Raw genomic sequence first — 19844 nt, forward strand, 5'->3', positions numbered from 1 at the left:
TGTCCAGTTATCAGGACCAGAGATAGTCTTCGAAACGACGGACAAGATTGTCCAGATTCGAGACCGTCTCAAAGCTGCCCGAGATAGGCAGAAGAGTTACGCGGATCCAAAGCGTAAAGATTTTCACTTCGAAGTAGGTGATAAAGTATTATTAAAAGTATCACCCTGGAAAGGGGTGATGCGTTTCGGTAAGAAAGGCAAGCTAAGCCCGAGATACATAGGACCTTTCGAGGTTATCGAACGGGTCGGGTCCGTTGCCTATAAGCTAAATTTGCTAGAAGAGCTCAATGGAATTCACAATGTGTTCCACATCTGCAATCTAAAGAAGTGCTTCGCTGATGAATCATTGGTGATCCCACACACAGATGTGCATATAGATGAGAGCTTGAAATTTGTAGAGAAGCCTTTGTCGATTGAAGATCGACAGGTAAAGAAGCTTCGAAGGAAGCATGTGCCTATAGTGAAGGTCAAGTGGGATGCCCGTAGAGGTCCCGAATTCACGTGGGAGGTTGAATCCACGATGAAAGAAAAATACCCTCATTTGTTTCAGTAAATCTCGGGTCGAGATTTATTTTAAGGGGGTGAGGATGTAACACCTCGGAATTTTTGTGTCCAATAAATAAATGACACATGTCGCCTACGACAAAAATAATATAAACCGGATTTAATTAAGATATGCGGTAGGATTTTCGAATATGTCGACATGTTAATTTATACCTCTGAGCGGCTTCGTCGTTATAAATCCCGAGACCCTAAGCAAAATTAATAAGCGTCTAATATATCTTAACCCGGTAATTACTATTAATCAAAAATGTCCAAGTTTGCTAAATAATGGATTTTAAGAAATAATGCAATACAAATAATGGCTCTTAAACCCCATCCTTATGCAAGCCCATAATACATGGTGTTATCTGGCTAGGCATGGGTTAAAAGGGGCCTCATACTGACTTGTCCCGGATTCTAAAGCATATGATGCAAGTTGACCATTCAATGCATGAAAGGTTAATTTTTTTTGCCACTGATGAGCGCTTACGGACCGTAAGGGTCCAGCCTTACGGACCGTAAGGGGGTGAAAGGGTAAAACATTTTCCGCCACAGGCTTACGGACCGCAAGGCCCATGCCATACGGTCCGTAAGCGACGCCCAGTGAAAGAAAGTTGGCTGTTGGCTGTTTAAAGCGGTAAATCATTAATGTGAAGATCTTCCAGAGATATGGGCGACCCCTAATCACTCCCTAACACTTTAGGACAGTTGTTGATCATCAAGGAACCCTTGTAGGCCATGTTGTGATGATCCTATGCATCAACATTGCCTATAAAAGGCCACTTTGTGCAAACAAGTTCCTCACACCTTGTTCTGCCTTCATTGATCACATCTGGAGCTCAAGAACACTCTCAAGTCTTCTCCTATCTGCATTGGACTTCTGTAAGTCGTTCAAACCTTTGTGGTTTAGTTTTTGCTTAGTTATGTAGCTAAAAATCAAACCGTCATAATTACGGTTTGACTTCGAGATTAGTCCTCAATGGCTCAGTCATGTCTCGAATAGAAAGTAGTTATAAGTTGGTATTTTTGTGGGTAATAAACCCTTAAAAGGGTTCCCCCTGATCACCACTCTAACTAGTTCAAATGACGAGTCAAACATGCTTAGAAAAAGTCAACAGAAAGCTATTTTGCGATTTTACACGTAATCTGTAATGTAGATGATATGTAACCTGTTTAAACACTCATAAAACATGATAATAAGTATATTAACTAGTCTAAGCTTGTTTGATCCGGCCATTTACTATATTGACCCGGTTCGGAGCCGAAAGTCGCAAAACTTTGACTTTTGCTTTGACTTCAGTTCTGACCCGTTTTAGGGTAATGTAGATATGCCTTAGGACTCTCTTAGGACCAGGTTACATGATGGTATAACCCTCTGTGACCGGTTCGTCGTTTGTCCAAGTCTTTTACACCTTTCCGTTAAATGCTTAAAAGTTGACCGTAACGCCCTTTTTAAATTAAAACGAGAAATTCGGACACGTGAAAGGATCATGACCTTGGTTACTGATTTCTAAGAATGTCCCTAAAATTTAACGTCAATCCGAGGTCCAGAATATGAGTTATGCTAAATAGCGCAAATTGCGAAACTTTAGTAATTAAATAGCGCAATTAGCATAACGCCTATCTAAACCCGGATTTCGACACCAAACCTTTTGCTCATGGATGTAAAATAATATTTTGGGATTTTTAAAGATTTTTAATTATTTTTAACCTACTCATAACCTGTGGTTATGGCAACGGTTCGGTAAATACCTAATATGCCCTTTTTGGCCATAACTTGAGTTCTACAAGGTCTTTTGACCCGATTCCAGTTACCACTGATTTTAAATAATAAATAAAGTATTTTAGACTCTATAAACTATTCAGGAAACTCAGATTTCCTGTAGAACTCAGAAAGCTCTTTAAAAGTCTTTAAAATGACCGGAAAACCCCTACGGGGCGTAAAATAGACTTAAACTCGTTACGGGCAATACGGAAGGTATCCTACTGATACCACAACCTCTTTAAGGCATATTGACTTAGGAAACCTGTGTAAGACTCTTACGGTTACCCGTTACGCCATTTGCGCGCACGGTTCGGTTTATGTAACTAGTTTACATAAACTAGCCGAAACGAGTCAAACCATATTGTTTTGACCCCAAAATCCAAAGTGTGATTATTATACCCATATAAAACGAGTCTCCGAACTTGTTGGGTCCAAATCACATTCCATCCCCGGTTTTCGCCTTTCACGCGATTAAACCGTAAACATCCTTTGAAACTGACCGGTCTAAGCTACGGCTAAATTAAAGACCCGTTAGGATTCTAGTAGGTTATTTTAAAACCTACGTTCCAGAATAGGAGATCAGTAAAAGCTATCTGTGATTTATTCAATTAAGGATTATACTTGCAAAGGTAAATACTTTTAACTTATTTTCCGTTATACGGGCTTGGGTTACGGTATTTAAAATACCGCTTGGTCGGGCAATTGACCCCAACTCATTAGTAGTTGGGTATTATCAATGTGACCCGTTTAAAAACTTGTTTTGTTGGCTTAACGCCTTTGGGGGCTTCATGACCATGTCCCGGATATCCTTGGCAGCATTTACGAATGGCCACGACCTTGACATCCCGGTGTAGGCGTACACCCGGCATTATGTCTATGACTATAAAAGTGTAGCCGTTGGTTACCCGCCACGGTTTTATGCTATGTGGTGTGTCTATTAATCTTTAACCCGGACTAGATCCGGGCGACCGAACGCATAGTAACATGTAATTCTTTACAAGATTTGATTATAAATTATCCCAAGTTATAAAGAGTTTGTGCCTTGAGCATTTAAACCAATTTTATCAAACATTTTACAAAAGTGTCAGTTGAATGTATTTACCAGTGTAAACTGACGTATTTTCCCCAAAAAGACTAAATGCAGGTACTATGCGAAATTGGCTGGGATTTCTCCTTAGCATCATTAGAAGTCTCGCAAGCTTAAGATGCCTGAAGTCTGTTGAACAATACTTTTGTTATTTCTATTTGATCCCCTGTGGATTATTATTTCAACAATGGTGATACATTGATATTACACTTAAAAGTTGAAATATATTATCTTTATGCTTCCGCTGTGCATTCATTTATATTGTGTGGTTTGACTATATTGTTGCCAACTACGTCACGGTAATCCCCCACCGGGCCCACCGGTGAGACACGTGGAAATCGGGGTGTGACATATACGAATACAGAAAAATTGCGTTTTATATATCATACCAGCATTCGAATAGTACAGAAAAATCTTGGAGTTTTGTTGTCTTTTGATCTTCTTTTTTCTTCTTCATTCAAAATATATGACCAACAATTGATTACTTCTCCGGTGATTTCCAATCCTGGCCTCATTGTTTCAGCAGCATATCTATATAGAAATACATGATGTTTAATTTCAAAGAGAGTATCCCTGCAAAAAATATAATAATAATAATAATTAAATTATAATATTTTTTATTTTTGTTTTTTTGTTTTAGTGTATATAAATGAATTTTTACATCATTTCTCCTTCTGCATGGAAAGCATATCCCGATATGTTGTTTTCGTGTGCCGTTCTTGCTTCCTTCATTGCTACTTGTCTTAGATAGTACGGTGAACAAAATACTTCTGGTACATTTTTCTCTCGATCAGGTCGTACCATCCTTGTGATTATTTCTTCTGTTTTGCTTATATCAGTTGTTGGTTGTTCTTGATGAACTGATTTTGCAGGTGTTTTATACGGATCTTCTTGTGGGTTGAGGAATGATGTGTTTTGAATTAGATCACTGATTTCCTTTTCAGTATCCTGTTCTTCAATTCTATCAAACATTGTTTGTATTCCAGTAATTTGAACATCTTTTTCGATTGATTTATTTTCAGATTCCGCTTGAATTTCGGTTTGTGCAGCGTGGCGAGTAGCATCAACTTCAACTTCATTATCCTCAACATTTGAAGACAACTGAGAAATTTTCAAATCAAAGGATGGTACCTCATTATCTTGAATTTTCTTTTGATTTGATTTTTTTCTTCTTCATCTGTCTTTTTTATCATCTCCAACATTAATGATGGAGTTTCTTCGCTAAATGATGATTGTTCCATTGAAGGTTTTTCAATGTGTGTTTGCAGAATAGATGCAGGGTCGTTGTCACTGATTTTTTCTGGATTGGAGGACTGGACTACAGCTGTGTTATCCTCATTGTGTTTTGCATCATCATCATTGCGTTTTATCATCAATGGAGTTGAAATGATTTGATTTTCAGTGTCTTCATTTTGGCTCAAATTTAGAAATCTTGATGGTGTTTCCATCATAGTTGAATCAATATTAACTTTCTTGTGCTTTCTTGCTTGATGGTTGAATTTTTCAATCAATGACACCCATTCGTTTACTTTGTTATGAAGAGCTTCACTGTTTGGATATTCTTCGACAATCTCATCTATGCGTGATTGGATGTTTTCGAAAATTTCTTCAAATCCTTTTAAATGATCATCCAAAACAATCACAAGATATTCTTCATATGATTTTTTATCTTCAATGTTCTTCATATTTTCATCGCCACTTTTTGTTGAATGAATGTCAGAAAGACCTTCACTTTGATTTTGTGATGGCATGAAATTACGCAGTCGGCTTTGACTGTCTACCCACATTTTATCTTTATTTCCTATTGATGGTTTAATGAAGAATTGCCCCCATGATCCTCCACTTTCTGTTTGTGTTTTCTCAGTTTCATTGGTTTTAATTGGGCTGTTTTGAACATTTTCTTGATTCTCTTGATCAATCCAGTCTGTTGCAGCTTTAAGTAAGGTGATTGGTTGTTCTTCAGCATCGTCTTCATCATTTTCTTCAGATTCATTTTCAAAAATTTCTTCGTTTTCATTCTCGGATTCAGTTGGATAAACATAAAATTCATCCTTTTCATCTTTCTTTTTTTGTTTATTCTTTCTGACTTTTTTCTTTTTATCCATTACAAGACATCTCCTCTCATTTTGCGCAGCAATTTCCAATTCATCTTCAAATTCTTGTAATGTTGTAGAGTCAATTTTATCAAGAGAGAACTCTTCAGTGTTTTCAGCATCGTCAAATCCTTGTTTTTTGTAAGCATATAGTATCTGTATGAATCATTGCGTTTTAGAAAAATAATCAATTCAAATTTTGTTGCGTTTTAAAATATAAATCATTGTAAATAACTTACAAAACTAATGTTTTGTAACTTTAAATATATTGCGTTTTACAAAAACATTGCGTTTTACACTAGCAAAGAATAGTTTTAACAAACAAAGAATATAAAGAAACAAAAATGAAAGATCATTGTGTTTTATAATATACATTGTGTTTTATAAAGTATAGTTTTAAACAAACAAAGAATATAAACAAGCAGCCTAAACAAGCATTCAGCAAATATGTAGCAATAGTGAAAGATCAGATTTCATACCGCTAACAATGCAATAGGTCCATTGAAGAGCTTCTCATTTCCAGGCCATTGTCTTCTTGTACGCCTTAAAACGGTCAGAATATATTCACACCAATTAAAATCCTGGGTTTTTTTGTCACTTTTCATTGATGGCAAGAATCTTTGATTAACATTACTACTTTGCATTGCCTCCGCCATGATCGTAAAAAATATAACCAAGAAATTTAGTTTGAACAATCTTCCAAGCTCATTTCTTGATTTTAAATAACTAATCAAGTTGTGCGCATACATTCTCTTCAAAATATCTTTGCTGAATTGACTGCGCCAGAATTTAATTATAAGATCAGTGTCTTTTGGTCTCAATTTTTCCTCAATCTATGTTTTTCCATTTGGTATTTGAAATACCTTTTGGATAAATTCAGCTGTGATCTTAATCTTTTCATCTCCAGTATTTATCTCATCATTTTCAGCATCAAAGTTTTTTACCAGCCAATATCCGAATTTGCGTGGAACTGAATGCATATTGAATTTTAGTATGCTCTCAAACCCTATTTCTCTAACAACATTCCTTTGCTCTTTTGACAAACCTTCAATATAATCTTTTAGATTATTGACTGCACATCTTATGTTGATTTTTTTTCCATCGTAATCATAATATGGTTGTTGTTCTGGTTGTTCTTTTGTTTTATCTTTCCTCAGTGATCTCTTTGGTTTTGATTCTGCCTTTTCCTTCTTTTGATTTTTTGTCGGGTTAACTCTTGGTTGTGGATCAACAAAATCATCATCTGATTCATTGAATTGTGTTAAAAACATATATTCTTTTCATGAAATTTGTTAAATGCGTTTTATGTTACCTGAAATTACTTGTTGTTGTTCGGAAGTATGCAGAACAATAGCTCGACTAGATTTTTTATCATTGGAATCAGAAACTGTCTCTTCTGATGATTCTATCACCACTTTCTTTCTTCTCCTTTTTTGTTTTTCCTCTTGTTTTTTAACTTTAAATAGAATAATGAAACAATGTCAATTAACAAATTTATGATAAAACGCATTAGCTAACACTATAAAGATAAAAAGCAGTGATTCACAGGTTTTAGATAAAACGCAATACTTTACATCATATTATTTAACACACCAAATTAACATTACATAATCTCATTTTGTTTTTTATGATATATTAATATAAAACGCATTAGTGAACAATGTCAATTAACAAATTTATGATAAAACGAATTAGCTAACACTATAAAGATAAAAAAACAGTAATTCACAGGTTTAAGATAAAACGCAATACTTTACATCATATTATTTAACACATATTAATATAAAAGGCAATAGTTAACAACACATGTATCTCAGCAAATTCAAAGATAAAACGCAATCTTGTAAAATTCGATTACAATTATCATAATAATAATCTCTTTGTTTCTGCAACTTTATTAAGGTAAAACGCATTAATTCACAATATATAAATCCCATAAGAAGCATTAGCATATTAGATCATAGTTTTAACATAAAACGCAATGTAGTCTCTACTAACAAAAATGTTAAGATAGGGGAAGATATAACTCATTAACTATTTTTCGGAACGGATATGATATATTAGGTCTACTGTACTTCATAAAACGTAACTTGAATTCAGTTAAAGAGCAAAAATAGATAAAATTACCATTGTCTGAAATATCTTTGCGTTTTCTAGGTCTTTGTTGTTTCATTGTTGATTTTCGGCTAATATTTTCTTGTTCATCTATGTTCTCTTCAGCTGATGATGTTTTTGGCTTCTTTGATGATTTAGGGTTTTCAGAGACGGATTTCTTTTGAATAACTCAAATGTAAACCTTCAAATTATCTCTCGACAACGCCATGAACTTCAATGGAGTATAATTTTCTCAAATTTCTGTATGTGTTTGATCGTTCAATGGAAGTATAAAACGTAATGCACTTTTTTTCGAAGCGTTTCTGTGTATATTCAATGGCGGTTATTTTGGAATTTGACGATAATACCCCTGAAACCCCGGAGAGCGTGTTTAAATGACAGTTTTTAATTTGATTTTGATCTAGACCGTAGATTGTGTAATTGGACGGTTATGATTGCTTCTTATCCTTCCTAGAGAAATAAACTTTCTATTTTATCTCCACCCTTTAAATGTAATAGTTGAACGATTCTCAAGGGTCGGCCTGTTAGGCTTTTCACCCTAGGCATAGGTCTGGGACCATCAAAAAATAAGGACCATTGTATTTAGTAAGTTGTAATATATAGTATGTATGTTAAGGACCATCGTATACCGTATTTAGCATAGGGTTTAGATTGGAAGGATTGGTGCTCCTTTGTAAATATGTAATATGTAGTTTGTGTCGGCCCGGCTTGAGTCGTCGTTTTCTCGGTTAATGAAATTTTACCTTTCAAAAAAAATTAACAAATTAATTACAAAATAAAACAAGTTTTCTATTAAAAAAGACCCAATTTAAAGGCTCACTTTTTAATTAAAAACTCCAGCTGATATGCATAACTGCATACATCGACGTATTGATTATTCATTATAAAATCCCTTAATTAGAGCCGTCATTATCGTTCTCAATTCCCATTTTGTCTGTTGCCAGCGAATCGCTATACCGTTATGACTTACGATGATTTTAGTTTATATTCTTAAATGCAAGTTCTTTTTTTATGAAATTATACAAATTTAAAGGCTCTCATTTTGTAATTCGCTTAGTGCCTCCAAAAATGTTGGGATGGATGGCCCTGATGATTACATGTATAATCATTACTCTTTCTTTCTCTTAGGTCAAGACGATATATTAGCGTTCAGGTGTACTTCTTTATATTAGAGCTTACAAAACGTATCGTTTTAAACGAACCGAACACAACACGACTCGTTTATCAAGATTATACTAAAAACAATTTATTAACAATACATTTGTTTAGTTAAAAAGTTAAAAGGCACAATTAACTTGATAAAATAAAAGTTATTATTCATATATTGTTTCAACTAGAATTACGACCCGCCGCAATGCGGCGGGGATTCTTTAGTTATAACTAAGTCGATTTAGGACCTGTACGTTATGTTGTACCTGTCAAGTGGGAAAAAATAGACGATGTAAAAATGTTCACCCACACACACACGTTGCGCCGTGTTAACCACAAAATTTAGAACGAAACGTAAAAACGTTAAACCAAAGACGCACGTTGCGATGTGTTAAGTCATAAAATTTAGAACGAAGCATAAAGCGAAAAATTTGCGTAAAATGAAAACTATAAAGGACCAAAGTTGAAAGTAAAAAAAGTTGTGAGAATAGATTGTAAAAGATAAAAAGTTTAGGGTTAAAAGTAAAAAAAAACAAATAGTTTTGGGTTAAAATAATTTATGAAATACTTTTGGGTGAAAAGTAAAAAAAATCAAATTTTTTGAAAAAACCCCAAAACCAAGGTTACAACAACCATATGCATAACCATTTTTTCTTTGAAAAAACCCTCAAAGCCAAGATTACAACACTTCGCGAAAGATGAAAAGTATAAGGGACCAAAGTTGCAAAAGATGAAAAGCTTTGAGTTAAAAGTTAAAAAAAATCAAAGTGGTTAAATCGTAAAAAATGGAAACTTTTGAATTAGAAGTGAAAAATAAATTAATCAAAGGGGTTAAATTACCAAAGATTAAAACTTTAAACTTAAATTGTCAAAGATTAAAACTTTAGGGTTAAAAAGGAAAATTCCATTTTTTTTGAAACACCCCAAAGCTAAAAGTACAACTAACATAAGCATAACTATATTGCTTATTTATAGGTTTTTAATTTAATATATTTAATTATTAGTAAAACTGTACAAGTACTTTGTTTGATTAATGGGTCACCGACGTGTCGTGTCAACCTATTAAGTTATTTAACGTATTAAGCTAAACGTGTTATGTTTATCGTAAATTAGGTTAGAACCCCGTGTATTACACGGGTTGAATAAATGTAATTTTATATATTAAATAATAAAAACTTATATCTTTATGAACCTTATATATTATACGGGTTAAATAAATTTAATTTTATATATCAAATAATAAAAAAGTTATATCTTTAAAAACTATGTGTATTACACAGATTAAATAAATGTAATTTTGTATACTAAATACGAAAAACGTCGTCTCTTTAAAAAAACCCGTGTATAATCGGGTTGAATAAATCTACCAAATAATAAAAAAATTACATCCTTAAAAACCCCGTATATTACACGTGTTGAGTAGATATAAAAAAGAGTTATATCTTTAAAACCCATGTGTATTACACAGATTAAATAAATGTATTTTTGTATATTAAATACTAAAAACGCCGTATCTTTAAAAAAAATCCGTGTATAGTCGGTTTGAAAAATCTACCAAATAATAAAAAATTATATTCTAAATAAATGTAATTTTGTATATTAAATACTAAAAACGTCGTATCTTTAAAAAAAACCGTGTATAGTCGGGTTGAAAAATCTACCAAATAATAAAAAAATTATATCCTTAAAAACCTCGTGTTTTACTCGAGTTGAATAAACATAATTTGTATACCAAATAATAAAAAAAGTTATGTTTTTAATTAATTATGATAACATTTAATATTAATTTATTATTTATATATTTAATATAAGATAAGTAGATAAGAGGGGTATTTGTTTTAAAAGTATATTAAATTAACAATTTAGATTTGAGGATAATATTTTATTAAAGTATGATAAGATTTAATATTAACTTTTTATTTATTTATTTAGATAAATATAAATTTGAGGATACCTTCAATGAATGACACGTGTCCAAAAGTTGATTTCTTTTATTATAGCAGTTAGATGGGTTAGATGGGTTGAACCCTTTTAGACTATTTTTTAATCTCCTTAACATGTTGACTGTTTATGATCCGGGCCCGTTTGCATCAAATACTAGTCAATTTAATATCGTATTCAACCCGTGTTAACGAGTCGTGTCAAAAAACTGAGAACGGACGACACCTCTCTTTGTTCCCTCTCATGGCTTTGTCGTAATCGTTTGTAAAGCATTCATTATCCTCTCTCCTCAGCCAATGGCAGATCCATAAATTTTTTTTCGTAAGGGGGCGGAATTTTAAAAGGGTCTTTACTCTATCGCTATATAATACTTTTTTTGGTCTGGTTCGATTCGGGTCGGGTCGGAAAAATCTACTTGCATAGCTCTTCAATATTGCTAAAAAACCTTCGACAGGGACGGATCCAGGAATTTATTCCATAGAGTCACTATTTTTAGATTCCTCAATTTCATAGAATCGAATATAGAAATTTTCAGGTCAGTTTAACAATTCAAATGGGTCAATTTGATCAAAACAAAAATCCCTTTCTGAATACGATACACTTACGCATATGTAGTACAATATTTTATGTTTTATTTATTCATTCTTTTTAAAATTTTATGATACAAAGAATGTAACTATATATAACCATATATGTATGATATGTTAGGGGAAGGTTCAAATGAAAACCACTAGTTATTGTGAAAACTCGAAAACTAATTAAAAAAAGCCAAAAAAACATACAAAAAAATTTTTTTTTTAATTTTTTTTTTTTTTGCAATCAAAATTTCGCAGGTTTTTTAATATAAAAAAAATTCAAAAAAAAAAAAATTTGTGTAGTGCACATGTGTAATACTGCACATATGTATGTGTACTACACATGTGTATTATTACACATGTGCACTACACAAAATTTTTTTTTTTTTTTGAAAAAAAGTTTTTTTTATATATAAAAACTAGCGATTTTTATAAAAAAAAAAAAAATTTGTGTGTTTTTTAGGCTTTTTTTAGTTAGTTTTCGAGTTTTCACAATAAAAGTGGTTTTCATTTGAATCATCCCCTATATTTATATCTAATACATATAACAGACCAAATTATATTAATCAAATAAAGAGTCCACAAAAATTTAAAATTAGATAGTTAGACAGAACTAATTTTAAAATTAGATAGTTAAACAAAACTAATTCATAATTTTGTGTATTTATCTTTTAGATAGCTAAAATAAGGTTGCGCAATGAGGTAGTGGTGAGTGGTTGAGGAAAGAATCGGTATTCTTTGTGACCCAGGTTAGATTCTCACTCTCCTCACTATTTTCTGCGGCATCCAGGTGAAAAGCGAATACGAGTGGCGCCGGTTCGACTTGGATGGGAGGCGAGGTTTTACCGACTATTCCACTGTCGTGCCTTCGGGCGGGTGGAGGTCGAGTTTCCGTGCATCTGGGGAGAGCCAAGGGGCTGGCGGCGGTCGAGTAGTCGACCTTGGCCGCAGCGCCTGATGTCACGGTGGTTGGCACGTCGTTCCTTGCCGTTCAAACGACGATCTTTTTCTTCATTTCATTTGCACGTACCTCCCGACGACCGGTGTCACTTCCCAGAGAAAAAACTCCGGTCACATATATTAGTTTTTGCAATCAAGGGGTGCGATTGCAAACGTTTAAAGGGTGCGATCCGGATTTTAGCCTTAAAAATACACCAATTTTCTTTTTTAAGTGGGGCGTCCGCCCACCCAACCTCTCATGTAGGTCTGGTCCGCTCCTGGCCTCAGCACATCCTTCCCATACAAATCCAACACCCGCCATCTCCACTTTGGTGGGATGATAGAGGCTTTGTGTTTTTTGAGGAGTGACCAGGGTTCAATTCCTAACATATGGTAAAATTTGATGTAATTTAAGAGTAGTGTTACGTAACCTGTGCCGTCCGCGTCGCGTTAAAGATGGTCTAATATTAAAATATTTATTATTTGAAGAAAAAGAGGTGAGATGAATCTCTCTAAATCCAAATTATTGTCCTACCTTCTCTTTCTTACACACACACTACTACCACTACCACTTTCAATTTCTTTTTTGTTTCTTCTTTAATCATATATAAAACAACTATATCCAGATGCAGACTAACCTACTATTTCCCCTCTCAGATTCTCTGCTTTTGTTATGGCTTTCTCTTCATGCCTTTGCCACCATCAACTGGCACTCAAGGTACCACCCTCTTTTACTTTGCATTATGTTATCTTGATTTATTTGAATCCAATTTGGTTAATTTTGCCCCATTTTAGTGTCCATTTCATCCTGTTTGTGTACTTGTGGGCAGGGTTGCACATGTTCATATCACTTTACCTTTTACATATCTATGATTTACTTGCCATTTTGCAATCCGGGTGTCATTCTTTTTGCTTTATTTTGCACATCTATGTTTAATTTTATATGATATTCATTTGTGTTGTCTCCTTGCTCTGCTATTTATTTATATTATTATTGGCAATTTATGGTTCATAGATACAATAGGGGTCTGCACAATCTTGGACCACTCTGTTCGAAAACTGAAACCAAACCGTTCAAATTTCGTAAAAGGCCGAGTTTTACTTCGGTTAATTGACCCGTCTAGATTCCAACGGGTCTAAATCGAATTGGTTCGGCATCCAAGCGGTTTTGTGTAGGTCTGTTTCCGGTTCCACCATGTTTCAGCTTTCGGTAGGATGAATGATCATAATCTTGAGTAGGATTAGTGTGTGTGTGTGTGTGTGTGGGGGGGGGGGGGGGGGGGGTAAACTCCGATATAAATGTGATTAGGTTTGTTTAAAGTCTCGGGCCTGATCTTTGGGTTTTCCTTTGTTTTAGATTAACCTCCTAGCGAGTGCTTCTAAGCACTCGAGACCCATATTCAGTTTAAAAGCCGTGAATACCGAGTTATACGGCGTGCATATTGGATGCAAGATGACGAGTGACTGGAGTTTTACGGGAGGATCACGGGCCATCATCGTACCAAACCTGAGAAGCTCCAATTTGCAGCGAAGGAGCTTATGGTTACACGCGTCATGTAATTTTATAGTTAGAAAGCATAAGTTTAATTGGATTTTTAATCGTTTCCATGTGACTAAGTTACTATCGGTGCAGGGTTCACGAATCCACAGTTAGCGGGAGATGCTTTTACAATAGGAACCGCTGCTGTTCTTCCGTTCTACACCCTCATGGTTGCAGCTCCAAGAGCCGAATTGGTAAGTGTTCGTAATGCAATTACTAACAAAACAGTGAAACACGCAGTGGCGGAGGTTTTTGGTGGCCCGGGGGTGCCCCGGCCCCCACTGATTTTCCGCTCATAGTGTTAATTTTACCAAAAGTTTCCGGAAAAAAATGTTTGTAGTGTAACATATTGGTTTTTTAAGCGTCCGGCCCCCACTGATTTTCCGTTCAAGCTCCACCACTGACAACACGAAATATCATCAAGTTTTGGGTAACGCTCTTAATAAACGGGTCGTGTTCGGGTTTACCTAATCAACCCGTTAACCTGTAGAATATAAAAAAAAATAATGTATATGTCGTGCAGACTAAAAAGTGTATGAGAAGTAGCATACCATACGTCGTGCTCGGGGTTTTATACTCGTACCTTCTATACCGCTCATGGACTCCAGATACGATCCGATTAATGTTTGCAAGCAAATACTGGCTGCCAGAGGTCTTATCTTATTTTACATCTATATATTAATTCGGATTTACATATATTTATATTAAACCTTACACATGTTTTATTTATTCACAGCTTCCTGGTATAGCTAAGATGTTTTCAAACGAAATGACTTTAGCCTCGGCTTGGATCCACTTATTAGCCGTTGACCTCTATGCTGCAAGGTAGCTAGCTCACTACCATGTTTTTTGGGTGACCGTGGATCGAACTGAATGCTAACCCGAGGTGTTTTGTAAACAGACAGGTGTATCAAGACGGGTTGGAGAACGAGATCGAGACTCGGCATTCGGTGTCTCTCTGCCTCTTGTTTTGTCCAGTTGGAATACTCATTCATGTCATCACCAAAGCATTTATCAACACATCTAGAGGTTCAAAAAATGAGATTCAATGATGGTTTTTCTCCATCTTAAACATTTAGGCAAGTGTTCAAGTTTAGGCGGAATTTTGTTCATATTTTAATCTAGTTGGTTATGGATGTTTATTGTGTACAATTTGCTCAAATAAATGAGTGAATTAGTGTGGGTGACTTAAGGACCATCAAGTTTGTTTTAGACACCTGTTACTTTCATCTCCAACCTGATTTGGAAACCAGTATGGGTGAAGGCGGCTCTGAACCGTAGGTTTGAAATCAGTTTGTAACACTGTCCTAACCGGTCAAACCTGAATTGAACCGGCTTCAAACTGGTCAAACCCAATCGTTTTTTCTTAAAAACCGGTTTCGGCCCGAACTAGTTTAGGCAAAAACCAGTTTTCGCTCTCTTTAACCGAACTCAACTTGATTTACGAGAGTTGGTTTGTGCACCTTTATGTCGGATGATGGTCATCGAAGCCAAACCTCAAGGCCAATATTTATCGAGTTTTCTATGTTAACAACTTAATTCAAGACGGATCATCAACCGAGCCACCCTTTAAACATGATAGACACGTTGGATCATCGTTGCAACAAAACGTTTTAATGGTATACCGTATATATACTAAAGAGTTAAAAAGAAGTATACAAATATGAAGAAATAGAGCAAGTCACATTTTCTGGTCCTTGTGGTTTGGGGCAAATTACGAATTTGATTCTTAATTCTAAAGGTTTGCGGATTTTGTCCCGAACGCCAGTATTTTCTATGTGCAATGACCGCTATCAAGTGAAGAAACAACGATTGACATGGAACCAACACGTCATGACATACTTGCGCACTAATTTAAGCTCATCGCCGGGCAAGGCATATCGCACACCCAACACCTTTGAATGACTTGGCTTTGCTTTAGCTTCGAGTAAAAGGACTCACGATTCACACATTCGACGAAAGCATGCAACGATCACAGTTCTTTCCTAGATTTGATTCATTACCACACTACGTTTTGACAACTATCGACCACGATACCATTGATTCATTACCACACTACGTTCTGACAACTATCGACCACGACGTTTTGTCACCGAACATGACAAAATTCCTTATCGTCTTGACAACTATCGACCACGATACCAATTTCTCGACACCATGTTTTGTCACCCAACATGACAACCCAGGATAGTGATTTTAGTATTATATTTAGAAAAATTCTTTTAAACTAAAAGGTCATATTAGATAAAACTGGATAGAACACTTAGTAAAATTTCTCCTTAATTAAGAATGCTGCACATTTAAATAAGCTAGTCATTTAATCCATATAAAGTTATGAACAGCATAATTTAAATTAAGAAAAACAAACAGCAAGAAAAGTTCATCTCCAAGTAAGATTCAAGTTCTACAACCAAATATTACCAAAAAACTGAGCATGATCTGAATATCTTGAAGTCAAATATTAAAATGCACCATAAAGTTGCAGCATTTCAAATCACAAACAAAATTTGAAACAATTAAATAACAACTTCCTCACCAGAGATCATTCAAGGCTCTGTGATAGGATACTCGAACACGACATCTTTCCCACAAAGCTTCTTGTAAACCCCTCCAAAAGTCTCCAGTTTGTACTCGGTGTCGTTTCTTGCCTTAGGGTCCAAGAAAATCTACAAAACATGCATAACAAAATACATAAACATTGAGACTTTAAAACATAAACCGCTAGCAAAATTTATAGAAATTTACCTTGATGACTTTGGATCCGTCAACTCTGTATCGGACACGTTTTCCAACAATCTCAGCAGGGTAAACGATATCCTCTAGCATGGCGTCATGCACAGCTGTCAAGGTACGGTTGCGAGGCCTCTGAACTGCTGAACCTTTCTTAGGAGGCGGCAGCATTCTTCTAGTTGCGATCAAAACCACATCCTGCCAAAATATTGCCCATTTAGGATTTTATTTTACAACTAATGTATCCAATGAGTCGACATGCTAATAAAATAGTTACCTTGCCGCTGAACTTCTTCTCAAGCTCTCTAACGAGCTTGAGATGAATCTTGCGGAAAGCTTTCCTTAGTCTGTAAGGAACATGAATCACCACCGCCTTCCGGTTTCCAGAGACATCAATTTGGCTAAAAAACAAACATAAACTACTGTCACAATCATGCGTCAAAACCAAAAGGATTAAAATGCAACGAGAAGCACACTCACGTAGCGCTGTTAATGTAAAGATCCTTCAAGTCACTCTTAAGGTCCTGGTTTGCATTCTCCAAGTCAAACAATGCCTACATAAACAAGATTTAAAGTTAACAAAACCTTAAAAAAGTTAAACAAACATAAAAAACATGATAAAAAACTAAAATGCTAGTATGAATTACCTGAGCAACAGAGTCCTCAAATTCAGTAGGCTCAACATCCTTGTCCTTATGGATCTTCTTCCTTGAGGTATACATCTTGCAATATCAAACTAACAAAACAAACAATAAAAAAACCAAAGTAAACAGTAAGATTTAACAGTTCAGGAAAAAAAATGCATGTTTCTATGTCATTCTGGTCATCGTAATCACATATATCCTATGCAGTTAATATCGGTGATATATCGGTTGTATCGGTCCCCTAGTAAAATATCAGCGTCAAATATTGGTCAGAATATCGGTACCGATAATATCAGCGATATTGACCGATATTTGACCGATATGACTGATATATCACCGATATATATCACTGAATTATTAGTGTTAAATTGCTATATATATAAATCCTTCATTATATTAACATCACCGAGATAACCTATATCTCAAATATCGGTCCTTGACCGATATCCGATATTTTACCGCATTAACTGCATAGCATATATAAGTTTATGTACTTATTTCAACACAGATGATATAACTCGCAATGCATTGCTCATAAATACCATTCAAAATTTAAAAATCTAAAAAAACAGTAATTTTTAACGAAATATTTTGCATACACATACAAATCTCCAGACTTTGTGTACTTATTTCAACACAAATGATACAATTTACAATGCACTGTTCACAAACACCATTCAAAATCTAAAACTCTAAATATAATAACATCAAATTGCTAAAATTTCAATCCATAATAGCTAAAATTTCAGATAAAATCTACGTTTCAATCAAGTGTACAGAAATAAATTATTACAACATCAAAATACCTATTTTTTCCGATAATATACTAAGCAAATATACGGAAAATAAAGTGAAAGGTAGAGAAAGAAGAGAAGAAGAGGTACCTAGAATGGAAGAATCCGGCAGCTGTGGATGATGCTAGGGATCGGCTGAGAGAAAGTATGAGAAAACCCTAACTCCTATTATATTGTTACTTCATTGACTGTAATTTGGGCTTGGGCTTTCAAGTGAGAAAGAATAAGTTGGGCTGGGCTTTCAACGAACTTGTATGATTGTATCAGCCCAATATGATGGTTTGGTTTGGTGGTTATTGGTTGGTGGTGCTCGGTTTTGTGACTTGTCAATCATGTGCGGAAATAAAGAAAACTAGTCTAAAGCTCCTCGTGTTGCGGGACGTGGGGCGTAAAATCGTGCCAGGTGGTAAACAAATGACGATGAAAACCGAGAAAAAGCGGTAAATAAGATCACGAATTTCTAATAGCAAGTGACTCACATGACATAGAAAGTAGACAAAGACGAATTTATATCGAATTGTATTCGAAAGTCGAGGAGGTCAAAGTGATATTGTATATGGTTTTTAAAAAGGTGGCAACGCGATGGACATTCGGTTTAACTGGTTCAGTTTGTTATTGTTTTGATGCATGCTATAGCAACCGGAAAAGAAAACTCCAAAATAAAGTCGTTGTATGACCAAAACGACATGTTAATGTTTTTTTAGTTCATTGCAGACACTTGATTATACGCATCGGAAGGTAAATAAAACTCAAACATTACATCATAAATTAGAAAAATGGTATCATAAAACCGTGTAGACCAACTGAAAAACTAGGGGTAAGCATAAAACCGAATTAACTAAAACCAAATAATTGAATTAACCGAACTGAAGCAATAACCAATGGTTTGGTTATTGGTTTTTAAATAACTGAACTTTCGGTTTTGGTTAATTATATTCCTAAAATCGAAAATAACCAAATCGAATCGATTAGCCAAACATATATATACCAATCTCTCTTAATGTAATATTGTTTATAAGTTAACGGCCCATTAAATTTTTTAACCTTTTTGTCCAATTGAGGGTCCATTAGTGTTTGTTTTATTATGTACATATGGCCCATTACCAATATTCATGTGGTATTATATAATTTTGCAAGTTTTATATTCATGAATTTATATTTTACAAGTTTTATATATATTGGATAATTAACCGAAACCGATCCATAACCAATGGTTAACCAAACAATGGTTAACCGACCATCGGTTAACTAAACCCACGGTTAACCGACTTTGCATATTATATTTGACCCGATTCATTGTTTAAAAAAGTTTACGTCAAAACATAAATCAACCTGAATTTACACCAACACAACACAATTTACTTTAAAACAAATACCAACGAAAACATATATAAAACAAACATGAACACATGTTATAATTGGCCTGACTCATTTTCGAAAAAAGTTTTCATCAAACGATAAACCAACTTGAATTTATACTAATACATACACTAAAATTATCAAGTAAAACTCGAGGTGCGAAAATGACACTTTACAAAGTTTTCAGAAATTGAAGGGGTGTAAGAATCAACTAAAAGTTGAGAAGTGAGCTATAAAAAAGAAGGAAAAAAATGAACACAAAAGGACAAAAGACATATGTTTACACTATAATATATAATTAAAAAGTTATTTTCAAAAGAGCCACAAAAATCTGGCTTTTTAATGGCTTTTGGCTTTTTAAACATAAAATTATAAATCTAACCTTATGATATATGGTGTGGGCGGTAAACCCACTCGGCAAAGCGGTTTGACGCGTGGTAACACCGCCGCTGGTGGGTTTTGCCGATCGGCAAATGAAGGTAGGCGGTAAACGTTTGCCGCTGCTTCACCTTTTGGATTTCTGACCTTTTGCACATGATTAAATATGTTAGTTTTTTTTTAATTACCAAT

The 19844-nt window shown here is 34.7% G+C and overlaps 3 protein-coding genes across 4 annotated transcripts in view; 1 reads left to right on the plus strand and 2 right to left on the minus strand.

Moving 5' to 3' along the window:
- The window catches only part of LOC118485077, a 30235-nt gene extending 24735 nt beyond the window's left edge, over positions 1–5500 (minus strand). Inside the window, exons 1-3 of the mRNA XM_035981319.1 lie at positions 4527–5500; positions 4057–4356; positions 3881–3968 (exon numbers count right to left, since the gene is read on the minus strand). Coding sequence (XP_035837212.1) covers positions 3881–3968; positions 4057–4356; positions 4527–5500 — 1362 coding nt within the window. The remainder of the gene's footprint in view (positions 1–3880; positions 3969–4056; positions 4357–4526) is intronic.
- A 7258-nt stretch (positions 5501–12758) lies between these two features.
- Positions 12759–14939, plus strand: LOC110895453 (protein ABA DEFICIENT 4, chloroplastic). Of its 2 annotated transcripts, none has more exons than XM_022142771.2 (6): positions 12759–12925; positions 13565–13763; positions 13841–13941; positions 14271–14399; positions 14484–14572; positions 14649–14939. In XM_022142771.2, exons 1-6 carry the CDS (start codon positions 12881–12883, stop codon positions 14797–14799), a joined length of 714 nt encoding a protein of 237 aa, XP_021998463.1. In that variant the 5' UTR covers positions 12759–12880; the 3' UTR covers positions 14800–14939. The 2 variants fall into 2 exon arrangements, with proteins under 2 accessions (XP_021998463.1, XP_035837045.1); XM_035981152.1 differs by lacking the exon at positions 12759–12925 and adding an exon at positions 12988–13383.
- A 1161-nt stretch (positions 14940–16100) lies between these two features.
- Positions 16101–18133, minus strand: LOC110895454 (40S ribosomal protein S7). Its single transcript, XM_022142773.2, has 6 exons — positions 18006–18133; positions 17125–17213; positions 16958–17031; positions 16755–16878; positions 16493–16675; positions 16101–16413 (listed from the first exon to the last, which is right to left on the minus strand). The coding sequence occupies exons 2-6, from the start codon at positions 17197–17199 to the stop codon at positions 16294–16296; spliced, it is 576 nt and encodes a 191-aa protein (XP_021998465.1). The 5' UTR covers positions 17200–17213; positions 18006–18133; the 3' UTR covers positions 16101–16293.
- Between the last annotated feature and the right edge of the window lie 1711 nt (positions 18134–19844).

Source organism: Helianthus annuus, chromosome 12, assembly GCF_002127325.2.
Source record: "Helianthus annuus cultivar XRQ/B chromosome 12, HanXRQr2.0-SUNRISE, whole genome shotgun sequence".
NCBI classification, from domain to species: Eukaryota; Viridiplantae; Streptophyta; class Magnoliopsida; order Asterales; family Asteraceae; genus Helianthus; species Helianthus annuus.

Excerpts from the sequence above, each read along its gene's own strand:
- LOC110895454 (XM_022142773.2), bottom strand. The coding sequence starts at position 17,199 with ATGTATACCTCAAGGAAGAAGATCCATAAGGACAAGGATGTTGAGCCT. Across the intron at positions 16,879-16,957 it reads CTTTACATTAACAGCGCTAC|CCAAATTGATGTCTCTGGAA; the intron begins GTGAGTGTGCTT and ends TTTGTTTTTTAG. Across the intron at positions 16,676-16,754 it reads AGAAGAAGTTCAGCGGCAAG|GATGTGGTTTTGATCGCAAC; the intron begins GTAACTATTTTA and ends ATATTTTGGCAG.
- LOC110895453 (XM_022142771.2), top strand. The coding sequence starts at position 12,881 with ATGGCTTTCTCTTCATGCCTTTGCCACCATCAACTGGCACTCAAG. Across the intron at positions 12,926-13,564 it reads ACCATCAACTGGCACTCAAG|ATTAACCTCCTAGCGAGTGC; the intron begins GTACCACCCTCT and ends CCTTTGTTTTAG. Across the intron at positions 13,942-14,270 it reads CAGCTCCAAGAGCCGAATTG|ACTAAAAAGTGTATGAGAAG; the intron begins GTAAGTGTTCGT and ends TATGTCGTGCAG.